This window comes from Ylistrum balloti, unplaced genomic scaffold (assembly GCF_031769215.1).
Source record: "Ylistrum balloti isolate Yb309-2 unplaced genomic scaffold, AGI_CSIRO_Ybal_v1 Utg369648, whole genome shotgun sequence".
Taxonomy (NCBI): Eukaryota; Metazoa; Mollusca; class Bivalvia; order Pectinida; family Pectinidae; genus Ylistrum; species Ylistrum balloti.
Window position 1 is genome coordinate 447,959 of NW_026781905.1, and position 23,945 is coordinate 471,903.

Below are 23,945 nucleotides of genomic sequence, written 5' to 3' on the forward strand. Positions count from 1 at the left end.
GTCTTTGCGGAGATACCCAGGAGTCAGTGTGACTCTAGTGACTCCCGACTCATTTTTCGATGAGAAAGGAGGCCATACAAACGTGTTTCAGGGCAATGTTCTCACTTCTAAAGTGCGAAAAGAAAAAAGACATAAAATATCTACGGACGAGTCAATATTTGTCCGGAAATGACATTCGATGCAGCTGCGGAAAACAGCAGGAAAACAATGAGAGCATTCCTTAAGAACTACTTCAGTGTAAGAATACAATAGGATACCGACAGCCCTTTTCCAACCAATGATGCTTAAAACCAGTGTATACAACCGAAAAGGCTGAGGCTTACTAAATCCACCACAATGAAAGTGAAAGTATGTAAGTGTCTTGGAGTAACACAGAGCCACACCATACCACTCTTCTCCGAACGTTTACGTTAGGTAATTGTGCCGAACACTGCCTTAGATGATCGGGTAGGCACATTGAGACAAAAACATTACCCTTCTCTACACCACACCCTGCGACATGGTTTACAACGGCTGACGCAAAGTAGAAAGATATATGCTTCTTTTGAACTGATGTACCTGAACACCCTACGAAAAGTTGATAATTATAGACCCGGACACCTTACATAACGCTGATAATTAGAGACCTGGACATCTTAAGTAACACTGATCAGTAGCGACCTGAACACCTTATGTAACGATGATAATTAGAGACATGAACACTTTACGTAACTCTGATAATTAGAGACATGAACACTTTACATAACGCTGATAATTAGGAGACTTGAACATTTTACATAACGCTAATAAGTAGAGACCTGAACACCTTACGTAACGCTAATAATTAGAGACATGAACACCATACATAACACTGATAAGTAGAGACCTGGACATCTCACGTAACGCTGATGAGTAGAGACATGAACACTTTACATAACGCATGATAGTTGGAGACCTGAACATTTTACATAACGCTAATAATTAGAGACCTGAACACCTTACCTAACGCTAATAATTAGAGACCTGAACACCTTACCTAACGCTAATAATTAGAGACCTGAACACCTTACCTAACGCTGATAATTAGAGACCTGAACACTTTACATAACGCTGATAATTAGAGACCTGAACACTTTACATAACGCTGGTAAATAGAGACCTGAACACCTTACGTATCGCTGATAACCCTTTACCTACCTTGATCGGTTGTTAGCCGAAATGTGCCTTACTGTGCAGAAGGCAAAGTAATCTATGGAGGTTTCCAAGACCCAGCAGAAAAGATCAACCTTTAACTCGAGAAAGCGAGTATGACATTGAGGACCTCGTGAATGGAAATAAGAAATCGATGAGAGTTTGACAGTCCCCAATACCCCAGTTTGGAAGATCTCTCTTTTTAGCATCAGGAAAGTCCATGAGGTCAGTGCTCGAGAAAGTAACCTTTCTTCACCATGAACGTTTGATTAATTTTTCTATTCTGAGATTCTGAATTGCCAAACGTTTTACAAACCTACATAGCCCGTGCACGACATAGTCGTTTGTAGGTTTTGACAGACGTACTCCGAAGACCAGTTCCGGATATTATCATCAGTTTAATAAAGGGACATCTATCCTGACAAGGATTTTTATACACTGAAAATCACGTGATACTACATGCAACAAAACAGTAATACCATAACTTTTCCCGACATTTCAACGATCACTTTCAAGGTACTCAGGTACTCTTTGTCATCAACGACATGTTTGCTCGAATCTATGATATAAGCATTACTCATAAATTATCGATCGTGCTCAGTTTGGCACTCATCCCATGGTTTAAACAATGGCCAACAAAATAGTTCGGAATAAAATCTAACAGCTTCAACCTGTATGTGGCACAATCCTCGAGCGATGACGAGCATGATCTTTGCAATGAGGCACGAGCCTCTGGTAATGACAGGTATGCTCTTCGCGATGTGGTACAAGCCTCGGGCGATGACGAGTATGCTCTTCGCGATGTGGCACAATCCTCGAGCGATGACGTGTCATGCTCTTCGTTATGTGGTACAAGCCTCGGGCGATGACGAGTATGCTCTTCGCGATGTGGTACAATCCTCGAGCGATGACGAACATGCTCTTTGTTATGTGGTACAAGCCTCGGGCGATGACGAGTATGCTCTTCGCGAACATGCTCTTTGTTATGTGGTACAAGCCTCGGGCGATGACGAGTATGCTCTTCGCGATGTGGTACAAGCCTCGGGCGATGACGAGTATGCTCTTCGCGATGTGGTACAATCCTCGAGCGATGACGAACATGCTCTTTGTTATGTGGTACAAGCCTCGGGCGATGACGAGTATGCTCTTCGCGATGTGGTACAAGCCTCGGGCGATGACGAGTATGCTCTTCGCGATGTGGTACAATCCTCGAGCGATGACGAACATGCTCTTTGTTATGTGGTACAAGCCTCGGGCGATGACGAGTATGCTCTTCGCGATGTGGTACAAGCCTCGGGCGATGACGAGTATGCTCTTCGCGATGTGGTACAAGCCTCGGGCGATGACGAGTATGCTCTTCGCGATGTGGTACAAGCCTCGGGCGATGACGAGTATGCTCTTCGCGATGTGGTACAAGCCTCGGGCGATAACGAGTATGCTCTTCGTTATGTGGTACAAGCCTCGGGCGATGACGAGTATGCTCTTCGCGATGTGGTACAAGCCTCGGGCGATGACGAGTATGCTCTTTACTATGTGGTACAAGCCTCGAGCGATGACGAACATGCTCTTTGCAATGTGGCACAAGCCTCGGGCAATGACGAGCATGCTCAAAGTTATATTTGGAAGAATTTTACAAACAAGTGAATAAGACCCTTCAAAACATATTTAGAATTACACGCTGATATAAATGATAAAAGCGAAACGTGTTCTTTTACCGAAATCTGATTCGTCATATGAAACATCGTTTAAATACCGAACTATTAATTCTGGTTTTAAAAGTATTACTATAAATAATGACACCAACATATTTCTGTGCTGTAATAGTCCGAACCCTGAGGACTACACTATGTGACACGGGATTTTAGTGGCTATGAAACACAAATAATAACCACAAGGAGGAGGAAAACAGAAGAATGCTGCTGGATCTTGAGGTATTGTATATGTGAGAATTTTACCATCATTTATCTTAGTAGATAGGTCTTATTTCACCTCTGTTTCATCTATTCTATGTGAAAAAAAAGACAAAGATTCAAATGCCGGACCATGCACAGGATGCTAAATGCTTATAGTGATAAGTCTCTTTTTATATATACTTCCTGAACAAATCAGAGATTAAATGGGTATTCCGCACAAGTTCGGATTTCATAAGATGCTTTTGAAGAAAATTATACAAAATGATCTGCTTATGTATTTATGGAAATTGTCCACCTCAATTTACAGTTTAAATAGGTATATGGCACTTAATTTACGGAAATTCTTTTTTAGATCTAACTTGATTGATTTACAAACGTTTGCGTGGCCCTGATTGTGACATAACAGATTTGTTTTGATGTTAGTCAAAAGGATCAACAGAAGAAAAGCCAAATGAAGTAAAACAAAAAATTGCAACCCCACCAGAAATTTTAGTGAACAGGAGACAAACTCGTGTATTTACCGAATCCTCTACATAAGTATATGATCCAGTGATCAATCAGTTCCAGATTTACTGATAATCTAAATTTAGACCGTTAAATTTAATTGGCTGGAACTGTTTCTTCTAACTTCGCCTGTCCAAACTGACCAAAGGAGAGGTATTAGATGCTTACAATAGTGTTAATTTATGCAATACAATGAAACAGATGTTGTTTTAAAATACAAACACATACCTTTAGCATTGTCATCCTCCGATAACTGACGGTCGATTGGAAAGTCATGTGCATATCACGAGATGTTACCTACGGGCACTTGCTATAAATCATCGAAGTCCCGCCTTTTCTTAATGCCCAGTACCCAAATCGCGTGGAAGGTCATGCGCCGTGAGCGGATAGTATACAGTAGACCTTCCCAACACATCAATGGTAAAGTAATTCATCAAATCATGCTATATATACATGTATATCTACCCAATGAGATAAATTTAAGTCCCTCTGGCTTTGTAAATTTACATAAAATATAGGTGCTGCAAACCTGCATGGCAGTTATCTTATTTTAGGGTCTTTTCGTGTTGAAATTATCGTGTTAAAATATGGCTATCGCTTCTGTATGTTATTTATAAATAGCAATGTGGTTTGATATTTTAATGCGAGACTGTTGTAAACAGCGTTATAAAAACACAGGACGCCATCTTGCAAAAAAAACGTTCTTTTATTCTTGTCATTAGTGTTAATTCCTGTGAACACAGCCTTAATACAAACAGAAAAAATTTCGACTGGAAGCAAAAAGAGAAAATTCTAACAGAATCAAAAATCCACGAATTTATGAGTCCACGAAACTGTCTAATTTGTAGAAACAACGAAAATTGAACCCAACGAAAATAAATGAATCCACAGTATCCATGACGCACTAATTAGGCATTGCACTGGTCAAATAGTGACGATATGCTAAACTTTAATTGGGCTAATGCGGTTAACGGTATCACAACCCTGAGAACCAATACATTAGGGTTACAATTGATGGTGTAGTATAATGTAATCGGGAAGGATGTCCTGCTAGGAGCTTGCAAAACTGTCGATAGACCTCACATTATTACTAGGAGATAAACTCGCACGCTACTGCACTCACTTCGCTGTCATTTAATGATCTTAGATATTACATTAACACTAAATCACAAAACAGAACCTGACGAAGTCTACCCACGTATTTCAGAGTGGAGTTGACTATCAAGAAGACAAATAGTACACTAGAATAGCTTGCAACCGTCCTCAACAAAGACCTTATTTATATATCATAAATAGAGTAGAGACAAAGAGTAAATCATAACGTACTTAACAGCCATTGGCGTCGTTCTAGGACTCGTCAGTGATGCTACATCATACAGTTGTTTCGTCCTTCTAGGACTCGTCAGTGATGCTACATCATACAGATGTTTCGTCCTTCTAGGACTCGTCAGTGATGCTACATCATACAGTTGTTTCGTCCTTCTAGGACTCGTCAGTGATGCTACATCATACAGATGTTTCGTCCTTCTAGGACTCGTCAGTGATGCTACATCATACAGTTGTTTCGTCCTTCTAGGACTCGTCAGTGATGCTGCATCATACAGTTGTTTCGTCCTTCTAGGACTCGTCAGTGATGCTGCATCATACAGTTGTTTCGTCCTTCTAGGACTCGTCAGTGATGCTACATCATACAGCTGTTTCGTCGTTCCAGGACTCGTCAGTGATGCTACATCATACAGATGTTTCGTCCTTCTAGGACTCGTCAGTGATGCTACATCATACAGATGTTTCGTCCTTCTAGGACTCGTCAGTGATGCTACATCATACAGATGTTTCGTCCTTCTAGGACTCGTCAGCGATGCTACATCATACAGATGTTTCGTCCTTCTAGGACTCGTCAGCGATGCTACATCATACAGCTGTTTCGTCCTTCCAGGACTCGTCAGTGATGCTACATCATACAGATGTTTCGTCCGTCTAGGACTCGTCAGTGATGCTGCATCATACAGTTGTTTCGTTCTTCTAGGACTCGTCAGTGATGCTACATCATACAGCTGTTTCGTCCTTCTAGGACTCGTCAGTGATGCTACATCATACAGATGTTTCGTCCTTCTAGGACTCGTCAGTGATGCTACATCATACAGATGTTTCGTCCTTCTAGGACTCGTCAGTGATGCTACATCATACAGTTGTTTCGTCCTTCTAGGACTCGTCAGCGATGCTACATCATACAGATGTTTCGTCCTTCTAGGACTCGTCAGCGATGCTACATCATACAGCTGTTTCGTCCTTCCAGGACTCGTCAGCGATGCTACATCATACAGTTGTTTCGTCCTTCCAGGACTCGTCAGCGATGCTACATCATACAGATGTTTCGTCCTTCCAGGACTCGTCAGCGATGCTACATCATACAGCTGTTTCGTCCTTATAGAACTTGTCAGTGATGCTTCATCATACAGCTGTTTCGTCCTTCTAGGACTCGTCAGTGATGCTATATCTTACAGCTGTTTCGTCCTTGTAGGACTCGTCAGTGATGCTACATCATACAACTGTTTTTGCCATATAGGACTTGTCTGTTGTGCTACATCATACAGCTGTTTCGTCCTTCTACTATTCGTCAGTGATACTACATCATACAGCTGTTTCGTCCTTCTAGGACTCGTCAGCGATGCTACATCATACAGCTGTTTCGTCCTTCTAGGACTCGTCAGTGATGCTACATCATACAGCTGTTTCGTCCTTGTAGGACTCGTTAATGATGCTACATCATACAACTGTTTTTTCCATATAGGACTTGTCTGTTGTGCTACATCATAGAGCTATTTCGTCCTTCTAAGACTCGTTAGTGATGCTACATCATACAGCCGTTTTACCCATATAGGACTCATCAGTGATGCTTCATCATAGAGCCGTTTCGTCCTTCTAGGACTCGTCAGTGATGCTACATCATACAGTTGTTTCGTCCTTGTAGGACTCGTCAGTGATGCTACATCATGCAGCTGTTTCGTCCTTCTAGGACACGTCAGCGATGCTACATCATACAGTTGTTTCGTCCTTCTAGGACTCGTCAGCGATGCTACATCATACAGCTGTTTCGTCCTTCCAGGACTCGTCAGTGATGCTACATCATACAGATGTTTCGTCCTTCTAGGACTCGTCAGTGATGCTACATCATACAGTTGTTTCGTCCTTCTAGGACTCGTCAGTGATGCTACATCATACAGCTGTTTCGTCCTTCTACTATTCGTCAGTGATACTACATCATACAGTTGTTTCGTCCTTCTAGGACTCGTCAGCGATGCTACATCATACAGCCGTTTCGTCCTTCTAGGACTAGTCAGTGATGATACATCATACAGCCGTTTCGTCCTTGTAGGACTCGTCAGTGAGGCTACATCATAGAGCCGTTTCGTCCTTCGAGGACTCGTCAGTGATGCTACATCATACAGCCGTTTTCCTCGTTCTATGACTCGTCATTGATACTAATGCTGAAAACAGGAGGTGAAGTCAATTCGAACAATCACACGATTTCATTCTCAGTAGATATTTCATCCTTTTGGGTTCTTATGTCGTTTATTCATACTCGGTTTTTTAAAATACACTCCAATATCCAATGGTCTGTGTATTTGTTAATATTTTACCTTCGTTTCGTGGACTTTGAATCAAGATTCCGTTGAGATGTCGGTAGTTTTGTTGCTGTTATATGTGTCATTGTCTACTTTAGTAATCAATAGAGATGAGGAATGCTCTGATCATATAATCGCAATGATAGCTGGATTGGGAAAAGCTGAACAGTGTTTAGGCAGGACTTCTTAGTGTATCAGATAGCAGACAAGTATGAATTTATCATATATAGACTTTAAGCGATCACCGTGTCCGTGTGTACAGAACATCAATTTCACTTGCATTAAAACGGATTAGTCTTTCAAGCCGACGTTATCGTTTAGCCCACGGTCTTGGTATTAGCAATGTTGGTATACACATCATTTACCCGATTCGACATCACACAGTAGCTCTAGGCATTGAACAGTCTATCTAACTTTATTAGCTTTCGGAGTATTCTATAGACTCTTCTCACAGTCACCGTATCTGTTTCCCGAGGAATGGCTACAAAAATTGTGACTAGATCTTGCTTTCTTTGATCATGATGTAGCAGTTTAAATTTTATGCTTGTAACTATAAAATGCGACCTGCGACTTTGACGGAAAACTTCTGAATCTAAAATGAATCCTTGTTTATTGTCAAGTTTGATAAGTTTATGAACAATATTTGTTTTGTCAGTGTTTTATGCTCCATTTTAAAATTTTCAGTTTACTCTTTTAAAAATGTTGTGATTTGTAAAATTCTACATTAACTGAAAGATGTCGGTCTATATATTAGACTACGACGTACCATTTAAATCTTTTGTGTTAACATAACCATTTCGGATTTTTAGTATTTGTCTTTTACCTTTTGGTTTGTTTAATGTTATTTCCTTTTGGATCGCTGTGTGTTTTACCGGTTGATGGCACTAATGACCTTTTATGTGTTGTCGGGCCGTTAAGAATGTCTTTAAAAAGAAAAAAAAAACATCTTTGGTAGCGGTATGGACCGTGAACAGCAAAGTATGAATATTAACATGACAGGTGTCACCTTGAAGGTTAAGACGGTTACTTCTACGTTATTAACCTTGTTTGCTAACCTGATCATAGGGTCATGCTAATCTGATCATAGGGTCATGCTAATCTGATCATAGGGTCATGCTAACCTGATCATAGAGTCATGCTAATCTGATCATAGGGTCATGCTAACCTGATCAAAGGGCAAAGTTAGGACCAGGAGAGATTAGGTCGTACCGTGGCGTCCGCCAACTCTTTCCTTTAAACACAACTTGTCATGAACGAGAGTGGATCTTGACCAAATTTGGTCAAAAGCATTCTTTAAGGAATTAGACTTTTTTGGGTTTTTTAAAAATTAAATTGTGGGTCTGACCTCTCTCATGTCGGAGGGATATAGCCATTCTTCTGTAGGAAAAACTGGATTTTGCCTAAATTTGAAATATAGGGTAGCGACATTGAAATTGGGGAAGGACAATGAAATATAGGGAAGCGACATTGAAATTGGGGAAGGACAATGAAATATAGGGAAGCGACATTGAAATAGGGGAAGGACAATGAAATATAGGGAAGCGACATTGAAATAGGGAAAGGACAAGGAAATATAGGGAAACGACATTGAAATAGGGGAAGGACAAGGAAATATAGGGAAACGACATTGAAATAGGGGAAGGACAAGGAAGAAATATAGGGAAGCGACATTGAAATAGGGGAAGGACAAGGAAATATAGGGAAACGACATTGAAATAGGGGAAGGACAAGGAAATATAGGGAAACGACATTGAAATAGGGGAAGGACAAGGAAATATAGGGAAGCGACATTGAAATAGGGGAAGGACAATGAAATATAGGAAGCGACATTGAAATAGGGGAAGGACAATGAAATATAGGGAAGCGACATTGAAATAGGGAAAGGACAATGAAATATAGGGAAGCGACATTGAAATAGGGGAAGGACAATGAAATATAGGCTAGCGACATTGAAATAGGGGAAGGACAATGAAATATAGGAAGCGACATTGAAATAGGGGAAGGACAATGAAATATAGGGAAGCGACATTGAAATAGGGGAAGGACAAGGAAATATAGGGAAACGACATTGAAATAGGGGAAGGACAAGGAAATATAGGGAAGCGACATTGAAACAGGGGAAGGACAATGAAATATAGGGAAGCGACATTGAAATAGGGGAAGGACAATGAAATATAGGGAAGCGACATTGAAATTGGGGAAGGACAATGAAATATAGGGAAACGACATTGAAATAGGGGAAGGACAAGGAAATATACAGAAACGACATTGAAATAGGTGAAGGACAATGAAATATAGGGAAGCGACATTGATATAGAGGCAGGACAAGGAAATATAGGGAATCGACATTGAAATAGGGGAAGGACAAGGAAATATATGGAAGCGACATTGAAACAGGGGAAGAACAATGAAATATAGATAATCGACATTGAAATAGGGGAAGGACAATGAAACATAGGGAAGCGACATTGAAATAGGGGAAGAACAAGGAAATATATGGAAGCGACATTGAAATGGGGAAGGACAATTAAATATATGGTAGCGACATTGAAATAGGGGAAGGACAATGAAATATATGGTAGCGACATTGAAATGGGGGTAGGACAATTAAATATAGGGAAGCGACATTGAAATAGGGGAAGGACAATGAAATATAGGGAAGCGACATTGAAAAAGGGGGAGGACAATGAAATATAGGGAAGCGACATTGAAAAAGGGGGAGGACAATGAAATATAGGGTAGCGACGTTGAAATAGAGGCAGGACAATGAAAAACAGAATGGTTACAAGGAGGAATAGCAATGAAATATGGAATATTTTACTCAACTTTTTAAAGATGAAATGAGAGAAACATACAGGTGCTGCATGTAAATACACAGCATGTGTAAGGACACACAAAGAAAACCAATATAGAATGGTTAGGAGGAAAGTCAGTATTAGGGCCACCAATATTTTTGAAAGCAGTACGAAGTATAGGGGAGCAGAAATGAAACGATCAGGGTGTAGGGACAGGGATTATTTTTTTTAGAAAGGAAACACTAGTTATTTCAGGAAACAGGAAAGGGGCAATGATATAAAGACACGAGGAAAGAGGGACATGGATATAATGGATAGGGGCACAGGAAGAAGCCCACAAAATCAAATTTTGAGTGGCCAGGAAATGTAGGCATTAAGATAAAGGAAAGAGAGAGAGATAGAGGGAGGGTGAGAGGGTAGGAGGGAGGGTGTTAGGGAGAGAGAGAGAGAGAGAAAGAGAGGGAGAGGGTGAGGAAGAGAGAGTTAGGGGGAGAGCGAGATAGAGGGAGAGTGAGAGGGTAGGAGGGAGGGTGTTAGGGGGAGAGAGAGAAAGAGGAGAGGGTGAAGAAGAGAGAGAGAGAGAAAGAGGAGAGGGTGAAGAAGAGAGAGTTAGGGGGAGAGAGAGATAGATGGAGGGAGGGAGAGTGTTAGGGAGAGAAAGAAAGAGAGTTAGAGAGAGAGAGGGGGAGAGAGAGAGAGGAGGGAGAGAGAGAGAGGGGGGGAGAAAGAGAGAGAGGGGGAAGGGAGAGAGAAAAAGAAAGAGGGGAAGGGGGCACACAAATAGTTTGGAGGGAAGCAACAGTATACATATATAGATAATGTGAATTTGTAAACAACCCCACCCTGGTGGAGAGGTTAAGGCATTTGACAATTATCACTGACCCTGGACCACTGGGTTACAGGTTGGAGGATGAGAGGGGTGAGAGAGAGGGTGTGTGGAGTGGTTAAGACATCTGACAATAATTATCACTGACCCTCGACCACTGGGGTACAGGTTGAAGACCTATGTGGAACTGTCTTTAGTTACTGGTCACAGGTCAGTGTTTTTTTTTTCCAGAACTCTGACTTTCCTCAACTACCCAAACCTGGCATGTTCCTAAATGACCTTGACGTTAACAGGGCAATAAATTTTTTTATCAAAAATAGATAAATACAAAACAATAACAATCATTGAGAGAAAATTTATCTATAATAAAATTTTACTTCTCATTTCACAATACAAATTTTATAATATTATCGTCCATTACTCTAGCATGTCTTACTGTCCGCTAATCTTAGATTCTATTGTAAGCAGCAAAACAATAAACACACTAACAAGAATCAGACCAGACTGTAAGAAACATTCCTGTCAACACTTACAACCAGTACTAATCGCCATAAAACATAAAGCTGATGAGCAAACACCTCTCAAGGTGTAGTTTTAATTCATTACTTAGCTTTACTGTATCTAAATCTAAATTAGCGTTAAAAGGTGACAATTACTAGTGTTTATTTTGCCCAGTCTTAAACAATTTTATGATTTTAAAATGTAATTGTTGGTAGTCACATCCTTCCACTCAGTAAACCATTTCAGTCATCCAAAAAATATACTCTGATGTTTCATCAAGGGTAATCAAAATATGAAAAACTTGCCAAAAAAATTCTGCTGGTAAACATTCTTGTCAGATCCAGGTTTCCATTTCATGCATGATGTAAAAAAAAGTAGCCATCAAATGTGACGATGAGCCCCCACATCCCCCCAGTCATCCCGACAATGGGCCCCTTCCCCCAGTCATCCCGACAATGGGCCTCTCCCCTTTCCCCCACACCTCCCCATTCCCTCTTCGTTTCTACTTCAGCCACATGAACTGTGCATATATGTATAAAAATTTCAGCATATAGCACAGTATTGAAATAAAACAAACTTCAGCTACTGTATTCTCTGTTAACAGTAAATTTTTGGCAGTTATTATACACAGCTGAAATTACCGTAACGTTCGCCATACACAAACTTATCCCATTCGTGTCCAGCAAGAATATCAATTTTCAGCTATTTTTTTTTTCTCCATGACAGAACATGAACTAAATATATAACTCTTTTTCAATAAGAATCATTAGTTCTATACTTGTGAGAAAACAGCAGAAGTAAAGACATTTCAGAAGAAACAACAACAAAAAAACATTCAGTATAAATGTTTTTCCAGTGTGTTGTCTGATAGTTTTCAGAACAAATCTGTTTCCGAGTGTTTATAAGATATTGCATCAGATGTTTTGGATCATTTTCTTCAGGTTGGTAATGTCAATAGAATAGAAGTTCTTATAGAATAACCGGTAGATGTCTTATGTAGTCACCTCTACATATGGCACATAAACAGTTAATGGCAGTAAGCATCCAGTGATCTTTAAGATGTCTGAAGATAACCTGAATTAAATGGTTTTCAATGAGATGATCTTTAACCTCACAAGCTAGAGTCTCTACACAGTTCCCCCTCCCTCAGACTAATGAATCACTTCGTTCATGTATATCACCACATTTACTATATAGTGAGCTAAGGAGATCAATACAATACTTCTTACTAAAATCAAGGAGGTGGGCTTATTACAGAGCCATAAAATCTTCATAAGCTGTACATGCATTAGGTTATTTCTAAGGACATGCTTACTGCCCTGCTGACTTCAAGTACTGAAGTGTGTGTATACTTAATATATACTTAATGTATACTTCTAGTACCGGAGTGTGAATACTTCATGAATACTTAATGTATACTTTTAGTACCAGTGTATATATACTTAATGTATACTTCTAGTACCAGAGTATGTATACTTAATGTATACTTCTAGTACCAGTGTATGTATACTTAATGTATACTTCTAGTACCAGAGTATGTATACTTAATATACACTTAATGTATACTTCTAGTACCAGAGTATGTATACTTAATATATACTTAATGTATACTTCTAGTACCAGAGTATGTATACTTAATGTATACTTCTAGTACCAGTGTATGTATACTTCATATATACTTATGTATACTTCCAGTACCAGAGTATGTATACTTAATGTATACTTCTAGTACCAGAGTGTGTATACTTAATGTATACTTCTAGTACCAGAGTGTGTATACTTAGTGTATACTTCTAGTACCAGTGTATGTATACTTTATGTATACTTCTAGTACCAGTGTATGTATACTTTATGTATACTTCTAGTACCAGTGTATGTATACTTAATGTATACTTCTAGTACCATAGTATGTATACTTAGTGTATACTTCTAGTACCAGTGTATGTATACTTTATGTATACTTCTAGTACCAGTGTATGTATACTTTATGTATACTTCTAGTACCAGTGTATGTATACTTAATGTATACTTCTAGTACCAGTGTATGTATACTTTATGTATACTTACTTCTAGTACCAGATAATGTATACTTAATGTATACTTCTAGTACCAGTGTATGTATACTTAATGTATACTTCTAGTACCAGTGTATGTATACTTAATGTATACTTCTAGTACCAGTGTATGTATACTTAATGTATACTTCTAGTACCAGTGTATGTATACTTCATATATACTTATGTATACTTCCAGTACCAGAGTATGTATACTTAATGTATACTTCTAGTACCAGTGTATGTATACTTAATGTATACTTCTAGTACCAGAGTATGTATACTTCATATATACTTAATGTATACTTCCAGTACCAGAGTGTGTAGACTTAATGTATACTTCCAGTACCAGAGTATGTATACTTAGTGTATACTTCTAGTACCATAGTATGTATACTTAATGTATACTTCTAGTACCAGTGTATGTATACTTTATGTATACTTCTAGTACCAGTGTATGTATACTTTATGTATACTTCTAGTACCAGTGTATGTATACTTAATGTATACTTCTAGTACCAGTGTATGTATACTTTATGTATACTTCTAGTACCAGTAATGTATACTTTATGTATGTATACTTCTAGTACCAGATAATGTATACTTAATGTATACTTCTAGTACCAGTGTATGTATACTTAATGTATACTTCTAGTACCAGTGTATGTATACTTAATGTATATTTCTAGTACCAGTGTATGCATACTTAATGTATACCTCTAGTACCAGTGTATGTATACTTTATGTATACTTTTAGTACCAGTGTATGTATACTTAATGTATACTTCTAGTATCCTAGTATGTATACTTTATGTATACTTAATGTATACTTCTAGTACCAGTGTATATATACTTAATGTATACTTCTAGTACCAGAGTATGTGTACTAAATGTATACTTAACGTACATGTCCCAGGACCAGATTTAATTCTATAACCACCAGATAAAACGTATGTTACATACTAGATGTGTCCTGATGACTTTTTTGAGGTATCTCTTGCCCTATAGTCTTTGTTAGCCATTCTGAAACCAGTTTGATTCTTCATGACTCCAGAAACATAAAATCCTTAAACAACGCTGTATAAAACAACTTGTGGAGATCCTTAATGTCAAAAATGTTGTAGTTTTCTTTTGTCAAGTAATTTCATCGGTCATGAATCAAATTAATGATCACATCACCGATAGTTTCCCTGGTAACCTCCACGGTTTCCATAGCCACCACGACCACCTCTGAAGCTGCCATGGTTTCTATTAGACTGATAATTATCATGATAGCTTCCCTGTCTCCTGTCATCTCGCCCATCTCTAGAATACTGACTGTTTCCATGGTAACTACGATTGTCACGGTGACCTTGATAGCTATGGTGATCCTGGTTGCCATGGTAATTTCTATTATCTGAATGTCTCCAATTTCTGAAAAATGTCAGAATAATCATTTCATCAGTACAGAGAATCACTTCCTCAGATAAAATTAACACTTAAATATCATATTCAGAGGACAATAAATTAGTCCTGCATGTTAGAATGTAACATATCATTTCCCAATTTGCTCGAAATTTGCTGTAGATAAAAGCAACAACAGAATCAAAAGAAATTGATTGACGGAGACAAAAACTATTAACAACAAGCAGGTAAAATCCGACAGCAGTTTAAATCAGTAGTCTTTGTCAAGAATATTTCTCGTAAACACCAAATTATCTACAGAAAGTAATAACACAATCACTTACAAGTTAAAAGGACTACCAGGTACTGTGGAGTTTTTTGTCGGGCTCAAATTTCACAGTCTTACAAAATTGTTTTTTTTAGTGCCTGATTTTGTGGATAAATCTTAAGAATTCATTTGCTTTTAAATTCGTTGTGACAATTTTGATTTTTACATCACTTCTTAAATAATTTGTGAGTTGATAGTAACTGTGAATTTTAGGGAAATAAATCCTCCACAAAAATGAATGATTTTTCAGTAAACAATAATTGTTTGTGTTGGTGTATAATTCTGTAACTAGAATGCAATTTCAGAACATGCAATAAAATTATTTTCATAAATACATGTCTTTTGTTATTTAAATTACACAACTGCAAATTGATGTACATGTGAGGTAGAGGGAGGTCTTTAAAACAACCCAGAAATATTCATGAAGAAAATGTTACAAAATGGCTACTGTAATGATACACATAAGTCCCTATACTATGTGTATCACCTTCAAAAATCACACAGAACTTTGATTTCATCTTTTATGATAAACACACAAGCTGTCTGACATATTTAATGCTCACTTAAAACACACCATACAAGGCCATCATAACATACCACTATAGAAACACACCATACAAGGCCACCATAACATACCACTATAGAATCAGATATTAATGTCCAGGTAGATCAAGTTATACAAGCAAGGACTTCTAACCAATAATACATAGTGGCAACTGTGATTACACAACCTTAATACCCTGATCTTATTGATGTATGGTCTGATGGTAACACTGTGACAATGAGAATACTACACAGTCCATCCTACTGATGGTAACACTGTGACAATGAGAGTACTACACAGTCCATCCTACTGATGGTAACACTGTGTGAATGAGAGTACTACACATTCCATCCTACTGATGGTAACACTGTGACAATGAGAGTACTACACAGTCCATCCTACTGATGGTAACACTGTGTGAATGAGAGTACTACACAGTCCATCCTACTGATGGTAACACTGTGTCAGTGAGAGTACTACACAGTCCATCCTACTGATGGTAACACTGTGTCGATGAGAGTACTGCACAGTCCATCCTACTGATGGTAACACTGTGTCAGTTAGAGTACTACACAGTCCATCCTACTGATGGTAACACTGTGTGAATGAGAGTACTACACAGTCCATCCTACTGATGGTAACACTGTCAATGAGAGTACTACACAGTCCATCCTACTGATGGTAACACTGTGTCAATGAGAGTACTACACAGTCCATCCTACTGATGGTAACACTGTGTGAATGAGAGTACTACACAGTCCATCCTACTGATGGTAACACTGTGTCAATGAGAGTACTACACAGTCCATCCTACTGATGGTAACACTGCGTGAATGAGAGTACTACACAGTCCATCCTACTGATGGTAACACTGTGTGAATGAGAGTACTACACAGTCCATCCTACTGATGGTAACACTGATGGTAACACTGTGTGAGAGTACTACACAGTCCATCCTACTGATGGTAACACTGTGTGAATGAGAGTACTACACAGTCCATCCTACTGATGGTAACACTGTCAATGAGAGTACTACACAGTCCATCCTACTGATGGTAACACTGTGTGAATGAGAGTACTACACAGTCCATCCTACTGATGGTGACACTGTGTGAATGAGAGTACTACACAGTCCATCCTACTGATGGTGACACTGTGTGAATGAGAGTACTACACAGTCCATCCTACTGATGGTAACACTGTCAATGAGAGTACTACACAGTCCATCCTACTGATGGTAACACTGCGTGAATGAGAGTACTACACAGTCCATCCTACTGATGGTAACACTGCGTGAATGAGAGTACTACACAGTCCATCCTACTGATGGTAACACTGTCGATGAGAGTACTACACAGTCCATCCTACTGATGGTAACACTGTGTCAATGAGAGTACTACACAGTCCATCCTACTGATGGTAACACTGTGTGAATGAGAGTACTACACAGTCCATCCTACTGATGGTAACACTGTGTCAATGAGAGTACTACACAGTCCATCCTACTGATGGTAACACTGTCAATGAGAGTACTACACAGTCCATCCTACTGATGGTAACACTGTGTGAATGAGAGTACTACACAGTCCATCCTACTGATGGTAACACTGTGACAATGAGAATACTACACAGTCCATCCTACTGATGGTAACACTGTGACAATGAGAGTACTACACAGTCCATCCTACTGATGGTAACACTGTGTCAATGAGAGTACTACACAGTCCATCCTACTGATGGTAACACTGTGTCAATGAGAGTACTACACAGTCCATCCTACTGATGGTAACACTGTGTCGATGAGAGTACTACACAGTCCATCCTACTGATGGTAACACTGTGTCGATGAGAGTACTACACAGTCCATCCTACTGATGGTAACACTGTCAATGAGAGTACTACACAGTCCATCCTACTGATGGTAACACTGTGTCAATGAGAGTACTACACAGTCCATCCTACTGATGGTAACACTGTCAATGAGAGTACTACACAGTCCATCCTACTGATGGTAACACTGTGTCAATGAGAGTACTACACAGTCCATCCTTTTTTAAACAGCAACAAACACTCTCATATCTAAAATGATACACAAATTGATAAAAATGAAAAACCGATATTCACAAACTAATAACATGCTCAAAAGCTAACAAACTTGCCTGTCCTCCTTGTGAGATCTGCTGTGATTTCTGTCCCAGTCTCTATTGGGATCATGTGACCTGTCGCCATGGTGATCGCCATAAGACCTGTGGTTTCCTTGAGACCTGTTGTCATGGTAATCGGATCTTGATGCCCTATCATCATACCTGGAATCTCTATTTCTTGATCTGTCTTTGTCATAGCGCTCCTGGAAGTCAACAAATGTCTATAAGTGAGTGGTCTTATACACGTATACAGTGTGACTACCTGTTAGTGTTAAAGTGCCAGGAATTGAGGTCTAACAGATGGTATTCGGATTTCAGTGAGCATATTTATAACACAAGTTAGCATGTATCCCTTAATTTTGTTCCAAGGTATATTAAAATGTCCTTCCCCATATCATTTTCTTTTTAATATCTTCAGTGTTGCTTTAATTTATGTCTTATGGGATCTAAGGATGTGTCAAGTTTGGGTGATGGAGGAAAGCTAAGTTTCAGAAGAAAACCAGTTCCTGGTGACTGCCCCACATAGGCCTAAGACCCACAAACCCAGAGACGGAGGGTTAATGACTATTTTACATTTTAACCACCCAGGACGCTTTATCACACATCACTGTTTCATTTACTTCATGTGTATAGAATTAATTACAACATAACATACTACTATAACTATGACAGTTGGACCCAGTGTTGCACAGGAGAATGTCAGGCAACAAAGATCATAAAATATTTCCATAATGTAAGTAATATACATCTAAAAATTACCCATGAAACCTTGACAAGATGAACTTGCATGGAGGTACCTGGTTCCTTATTTGTGACAAATCAAGCTACATATTGTGAAAATATGTCGAACATGCATGTAGATCTATTATTCCACATAACGAACTGGGATGATTAGTCAAATTTAAGCAACAGTTAATTTGATTATAGAATCAAATCTCTGAGATCTGCCATAATTTGAAATCTTTGAAAATAGAATATTATTCAAAATGACTAAGTACTAATTACAGACAATTTACAGACATCAAGACCATTTGCCTAAAAACAAAGCATTGAGAAAATACACACCCTGTCCCTGGAGTGTTGTCTGTAGTGATCCCCACTATCATTGACTTTTCTATCTCCTTTGGAGTGATCTTCTCTCCCTTCTGCACATGAGCTTTCTCTTGAGCTCTGCGAGCTGTTTCTCTTTTCTTCTGAAGACAAATTATCTCCCTTGTCCAGTGAGTTGTCTCCCTTAGCATCAGAAGACAAATGATCTCCCTTGTTTGGTGAACTGTCTCCCTTATAATCAGAAGACGAATTGTCTCCCTTGCTATCAGAAGATGAATTGTCTCCCTTGCTTGACAAACCATTGATGTCTTCACTTTTCTTAAAAGAATCTGTTGATTGCTCTTCCATTTTATCCTCTAACAAATCTTTGTTTTCAGTTTCATCTGAGCGTTCATTTGTCTCCATCTGTTCCATGGTAGATGTTTCTTCCCTATCTTTAATTTCTGACTCCTGTTCGGGTTGTTGAATCACTTCTGGCAAGGGTAGAACTTCAGTGTCTTCCACTTTACTATCTACTGAATCATTATCCATAGAATTTACTGAGGCCTTTTGAATGTCCTCTGAGGATTCTTCCATATGTTTCTCTGTAGTGTTTTCAAATTCAGATTCTGCAACATCTTGGTCTACAGTTGAACTTGTATCTTCTGTCTTTGATTTCAGTTGATCTTGATTCCAAGATCCCTCTGATGCAGCATTCCGTTCTTCCTTTTGTGAGGACGAAGCTACATTACTGTCCCTTTCAGAATTATCTCCCTTGGTTTGGGAATCTCCTAATAGTTCCCTCTCCTTATCCAAAGAATCACACTCTACTTCCATTTTATCCTTGGATGTAACTCTTTCACTCTTTTCCACATCATCCTTTAATAATTCATTAATTTCATCATCATCTAAATTATCCACATCATCATTTGATTTATTTTTAACATAACTTTCACTGTCTTCGGCTCCAGATTCTGATAAATGTTTTGAGTCATCCTGGTTGTTCTCTGTAACGTCTCTTAGACAGGCATCCTCTAACAAGCTATCAGGTGATTTTTCTGACTCATCTGTCACACCTGGTGATATCACACCTGATTCAGATGTGTTTTTAACAATGTCATCTAACTTACCAGCACTGTTACTAACATTCTCAGAGTTTAACATCTCAGCATCCGTAACACTTTCAGACTGTAATGTGACAGCCTCTGTAGTCACACTTTCAGACTGTAATGTGACAGCCTCTGTAGTCACACTTTCAGACTGTAATGTGACAGCCTCTGTAGTCACACTTTCAGACTGTAATGTGACAGCCTCTGTAGTCACACTTTCAGACTGTAATTTGTCAGCCTCTGTAGTCACACTTTCAGACTGTAATGTGTCAGCTTCTGTAGTCACACTTTCAGACTGTAATGTGACAGCCTCTGTAGTCACACTTTCAGACTGTAATGTGTCAGCTTCCGCAGAAACATTTTCAGACTGTAATGTGTCAGCTTCTGTAGTGTCCACATCTGTGTTTTTTGTGTCTAATATAGTTTCATTAATGTTGTCATCCACAATATTTTGTAAAGTAGCCTTCATTTCATCGGACAAAGAAACATCCATATCTTCATCCTCTTCCTCAGCCATCTTTATATCCTCCACCTGTAGATATAAATGACACACATATATGTATATTCTCAATCCCTAAATTCAACCTTCACACTATCAACAATGCGTGCTACCTACACTATAAATGATGCGTACAACTCACACTATAAATAATGCCATGCCAACAACTCTAAATTTCAGTTGATTGTGTTTGTTTTGTTGAGTTTATTGTCCTAGTCCAAGCTAAGGCAGCTTAATTTATTTAAGTCAAGACTAAGATAGCGTTTATCTCTTTTTAGAAATTGTCACCTGTATATAGTTTACAGAAAAATTAATCTTTTTGAGATGTGAAAATGCCATCCTAAAAATAACACTGCCATAGTCAATCTCTGAAGAATGCTACAGTATGTTGTTTAATCAACTTATTTTGACATGCTAAGATTTCTTCATCTGGTGTCAGAGCTTAAATATCTATTTATAACCATGTCATAATTTTGCCTTTCAAGAGAAGGAAATAATGGTTAAAACATTTCTCATTCTCAAATTCAAAACTTTGAAAGTTCAATAATACCCTTGTAATCTGATAGAAAATATTGCCTCTGTTCAAAAAAATTATTATACAATATGCAAAGTTACTGCAAACATTAAACTTGATAGTTGTATGGTATGGGTTATGCTCACTTTTGCTCTCGGCACCCCTGGAACTTTTCATAGTCAATCAGGGTCCCATGTGTGACACTTTTTGGATAAAACCAGATGACTAGTTTGATTCTTTGATTTACATTAAATGAATCTTCAGGTCACATGATGATATGTTGTACTGGCTTGGAAGTTGTGTACTGCTCATTTCTAATCATCTAAGGAGTGTCACACTCTGTGATTGGTTAGTTTTTTTTCAACTGAAACCCACTATAGATCAATGAAATTACCTTGCTTGTGGCTTCAATATTGCCACGAAATGATCCATGTGTGTAGAGAGTGATTGTCACCCCTGGAGTGTTGGGGATACTTCTGAATACTATACTTAGCTTACATAAGTAATATAAAGAGTACACCTACCCCTAGGAAAACAGAGGTCTTTGATGGTACTGCCGAGTCCTTGATTTTAACTGTTGTCCATTTCTGTGATCCAGTTAATTCAGGTGGGATCTCTTCAGTCTCCGTTTTCTGTGAGGGGGCAGGAGTGGGGTCAACTACATCTGGGACCTCGGTCTTCATACTAGTAAACGCTGGTGGGTCTTCCCATGAAGAACGTTTAATCACTTCTGAAATTGAAAAAAGAGAAATGTGCAGCAAAAGAAAAAGATATAAAGATATCATTTTAATTATATCTAATGTTGTCAGGATAAATTCTTACATTAGTCAATCTTACACCAGCTACTCGTTCAAATTCAGTTTTGTCTACTGTCTGCCAGCTGAAAATTCAATTGGAATATGAAAAGATGTCCAATTGTCTTTGGTCTTAGACTGAAGTTGACACCAACACCAAAACTTACCTTAAGGCACAAATCTTTATCATCTTTGAATGTTAACACATACAAGTCAGAGAAATGAAAAAAATATGTGGAAGATCACATTATACATATAATTATCATGCTCTATGTTAAGGTGAAAGAAAGAAAAATGATAAAAACTTCTCAATTATCATAAACATGTTCTACACAACATGGGAGTCATACATGAAACCTGTGAAAAGGGTTATAAACCATCCAAAAAGGAGTGAGATACGTAACATCTACGGGATGTCTTCTGATTAGGCATGCACAGATGCAGTGAAAGTGAAATCCACAAAGTCTGGAAATGACAGATTTAGAACCATTAAACTCTGTGAAAATATTTCTGTCTCCCTAAAATACTTGTTCAAAATTAATGGCGTATATGGATTATTATTTTGATGTGTGTATAAGAACAAAGACGAAAGAAATTGTTAAATGTGCAGGAAAACAGTTCAAAGAATACCTAAAAGGCTGATGTTGTGGACAGACAGCATTATGAAAATACTTCAGCATACAGATTTTATTGGGGAGTATATACAGGGATATATCAGAGTTACATACAGACTTTACTGGGGAGTACATATAGGTATATATCAGAGTTACATACAGACTTTACTGGGGAGTACATACAGGGATATATCAGAGTTACATACAGACTTTACTGGGGAGTACATACAGGGATATATCAGAGTTACATACAGACTTTACTGGGGAGTACATACAGGGATATATCAGAGTACATACAGGGATATATCAGAGTTACATACAGACTTTACTGGGGACTACATACAGGGATATATCAGAGTTACATACAGACTTTACTGGGGAGTACATACAGGGATATATCAGAGTTACATACAGACTTTACTGGGGACTACATACAGGGATATATCAGAGTTACATACAGACTTTACTGGGGAGTACATACAGGGATATATCAGAGTTACATACAGACTTTACTGGGGACTACATACAGGGATATATCAGAGTTACATACAGACTTTACTGGGGAGAACATACAGGAATATATCAGAGTTACATACAGACTTTACTGGGGACTACATACAGGGATATATCAGAGTTACATACAGACTTTACTGGGGAGTACATACAGGGATATATCAGAGTTACATACAGACTTTACTGGGGAGTACATACAGGGATATATCAGAGTTACATACAGACTTTACTGGGGAGTACATACAGGGATATATCAGAGTTACATACAGGGATATATCAGAGTTACATACAGACTTTACTGGGGACTACATACAGGGATATATCAGAGTTACATACAGACTTTACTGGGGAGTACATACAGGGATATATCAGAGTTACATACAGACTTTACTGGGGAGTACATACAGGGATATATCAGAGTTACATACAGACTTTACTGGGGAGTACATACAGGGATATATCAGAGTTACATACAGACTTTACTGGGGAGTACATACAGGGATATATCAGAGTTACATACAGACTTTACTGGGGACTACATACAGGGATATATCAGAGTTACATACAGACTTTACTGGGGAGTACATAAAGGGATATATCAGAGATACATACAGACTTTACTGGGGGACAGGGATATATCAGAGTTACATACAGACTTTAGGGATATATCAGAGTTACATACAGACTTTACTGGGGAGTACATACAGGGATATATCAGAGTTACATACAGATATATCAGAATTACATACAGACTTTACCGGGGAGTTCATATAGGTATATATCAGAGTTACATACAGACTTTACCGGGGAGTTCATATAGGTATATATCAGAGTTACATACAGACTTTACTGGGGAGTACATACAGGGATATATCAGAGTTACATACAGACTTTACTGGGGAGTACATACAGGGATATATCAGAGTTACATACAGACTTTACTGGGGAGTACATACAGGGATATATCAGAGTTACATACAGACTTTACTGGGGAGTACATACAGGGATATATCAGAGTTACATACAGACTTTACTGGGGAGTACATACAGGGATATATCAGAGTTACATACAGACTTTACTGGGG

General features: G+C 38.5%; 1 protein-coding gene across 3 annotated transcripts in view; it reads right to left on the reverse strand.

Annotated features, from left to right (window-relative positions):
* Positions 1-14,000: 14,000 nt before the first annotated feature.
* Positions 14,001-23,945, reverse strand: part of LOC132555873 (uncharacterized) — a 28,183-nt gene continuing 18,238 nt past the window's right edge. For all 3 annotated transcript variants that reach the window (XM_060220245.1, XM_060220253.1, XM_060220236.1), the window contains exons 16-19: positions 21,464-21,669; positions 18,854-20,458; positions 17,804-17,991; positions 14,001-14,802 (exon numbers count right to left, since the gene is read on the reverse strand). In XM_060220245.1, the coding sequence (XP_060076228.1) occupies positions 14,565-14,802; positions 17,804-17,991; positions 18,854-20,458; positions 21,464-21,669 (2,237 nt within the window). In that variant the 3' untranslated portion in view covers positions 14,001-14,564. The remainder of the gene's footprint in view (positions 14,803-17,803; positions 17,992-18,853; positions 20,459-21,463; positions 21,670-23,945) is intronic.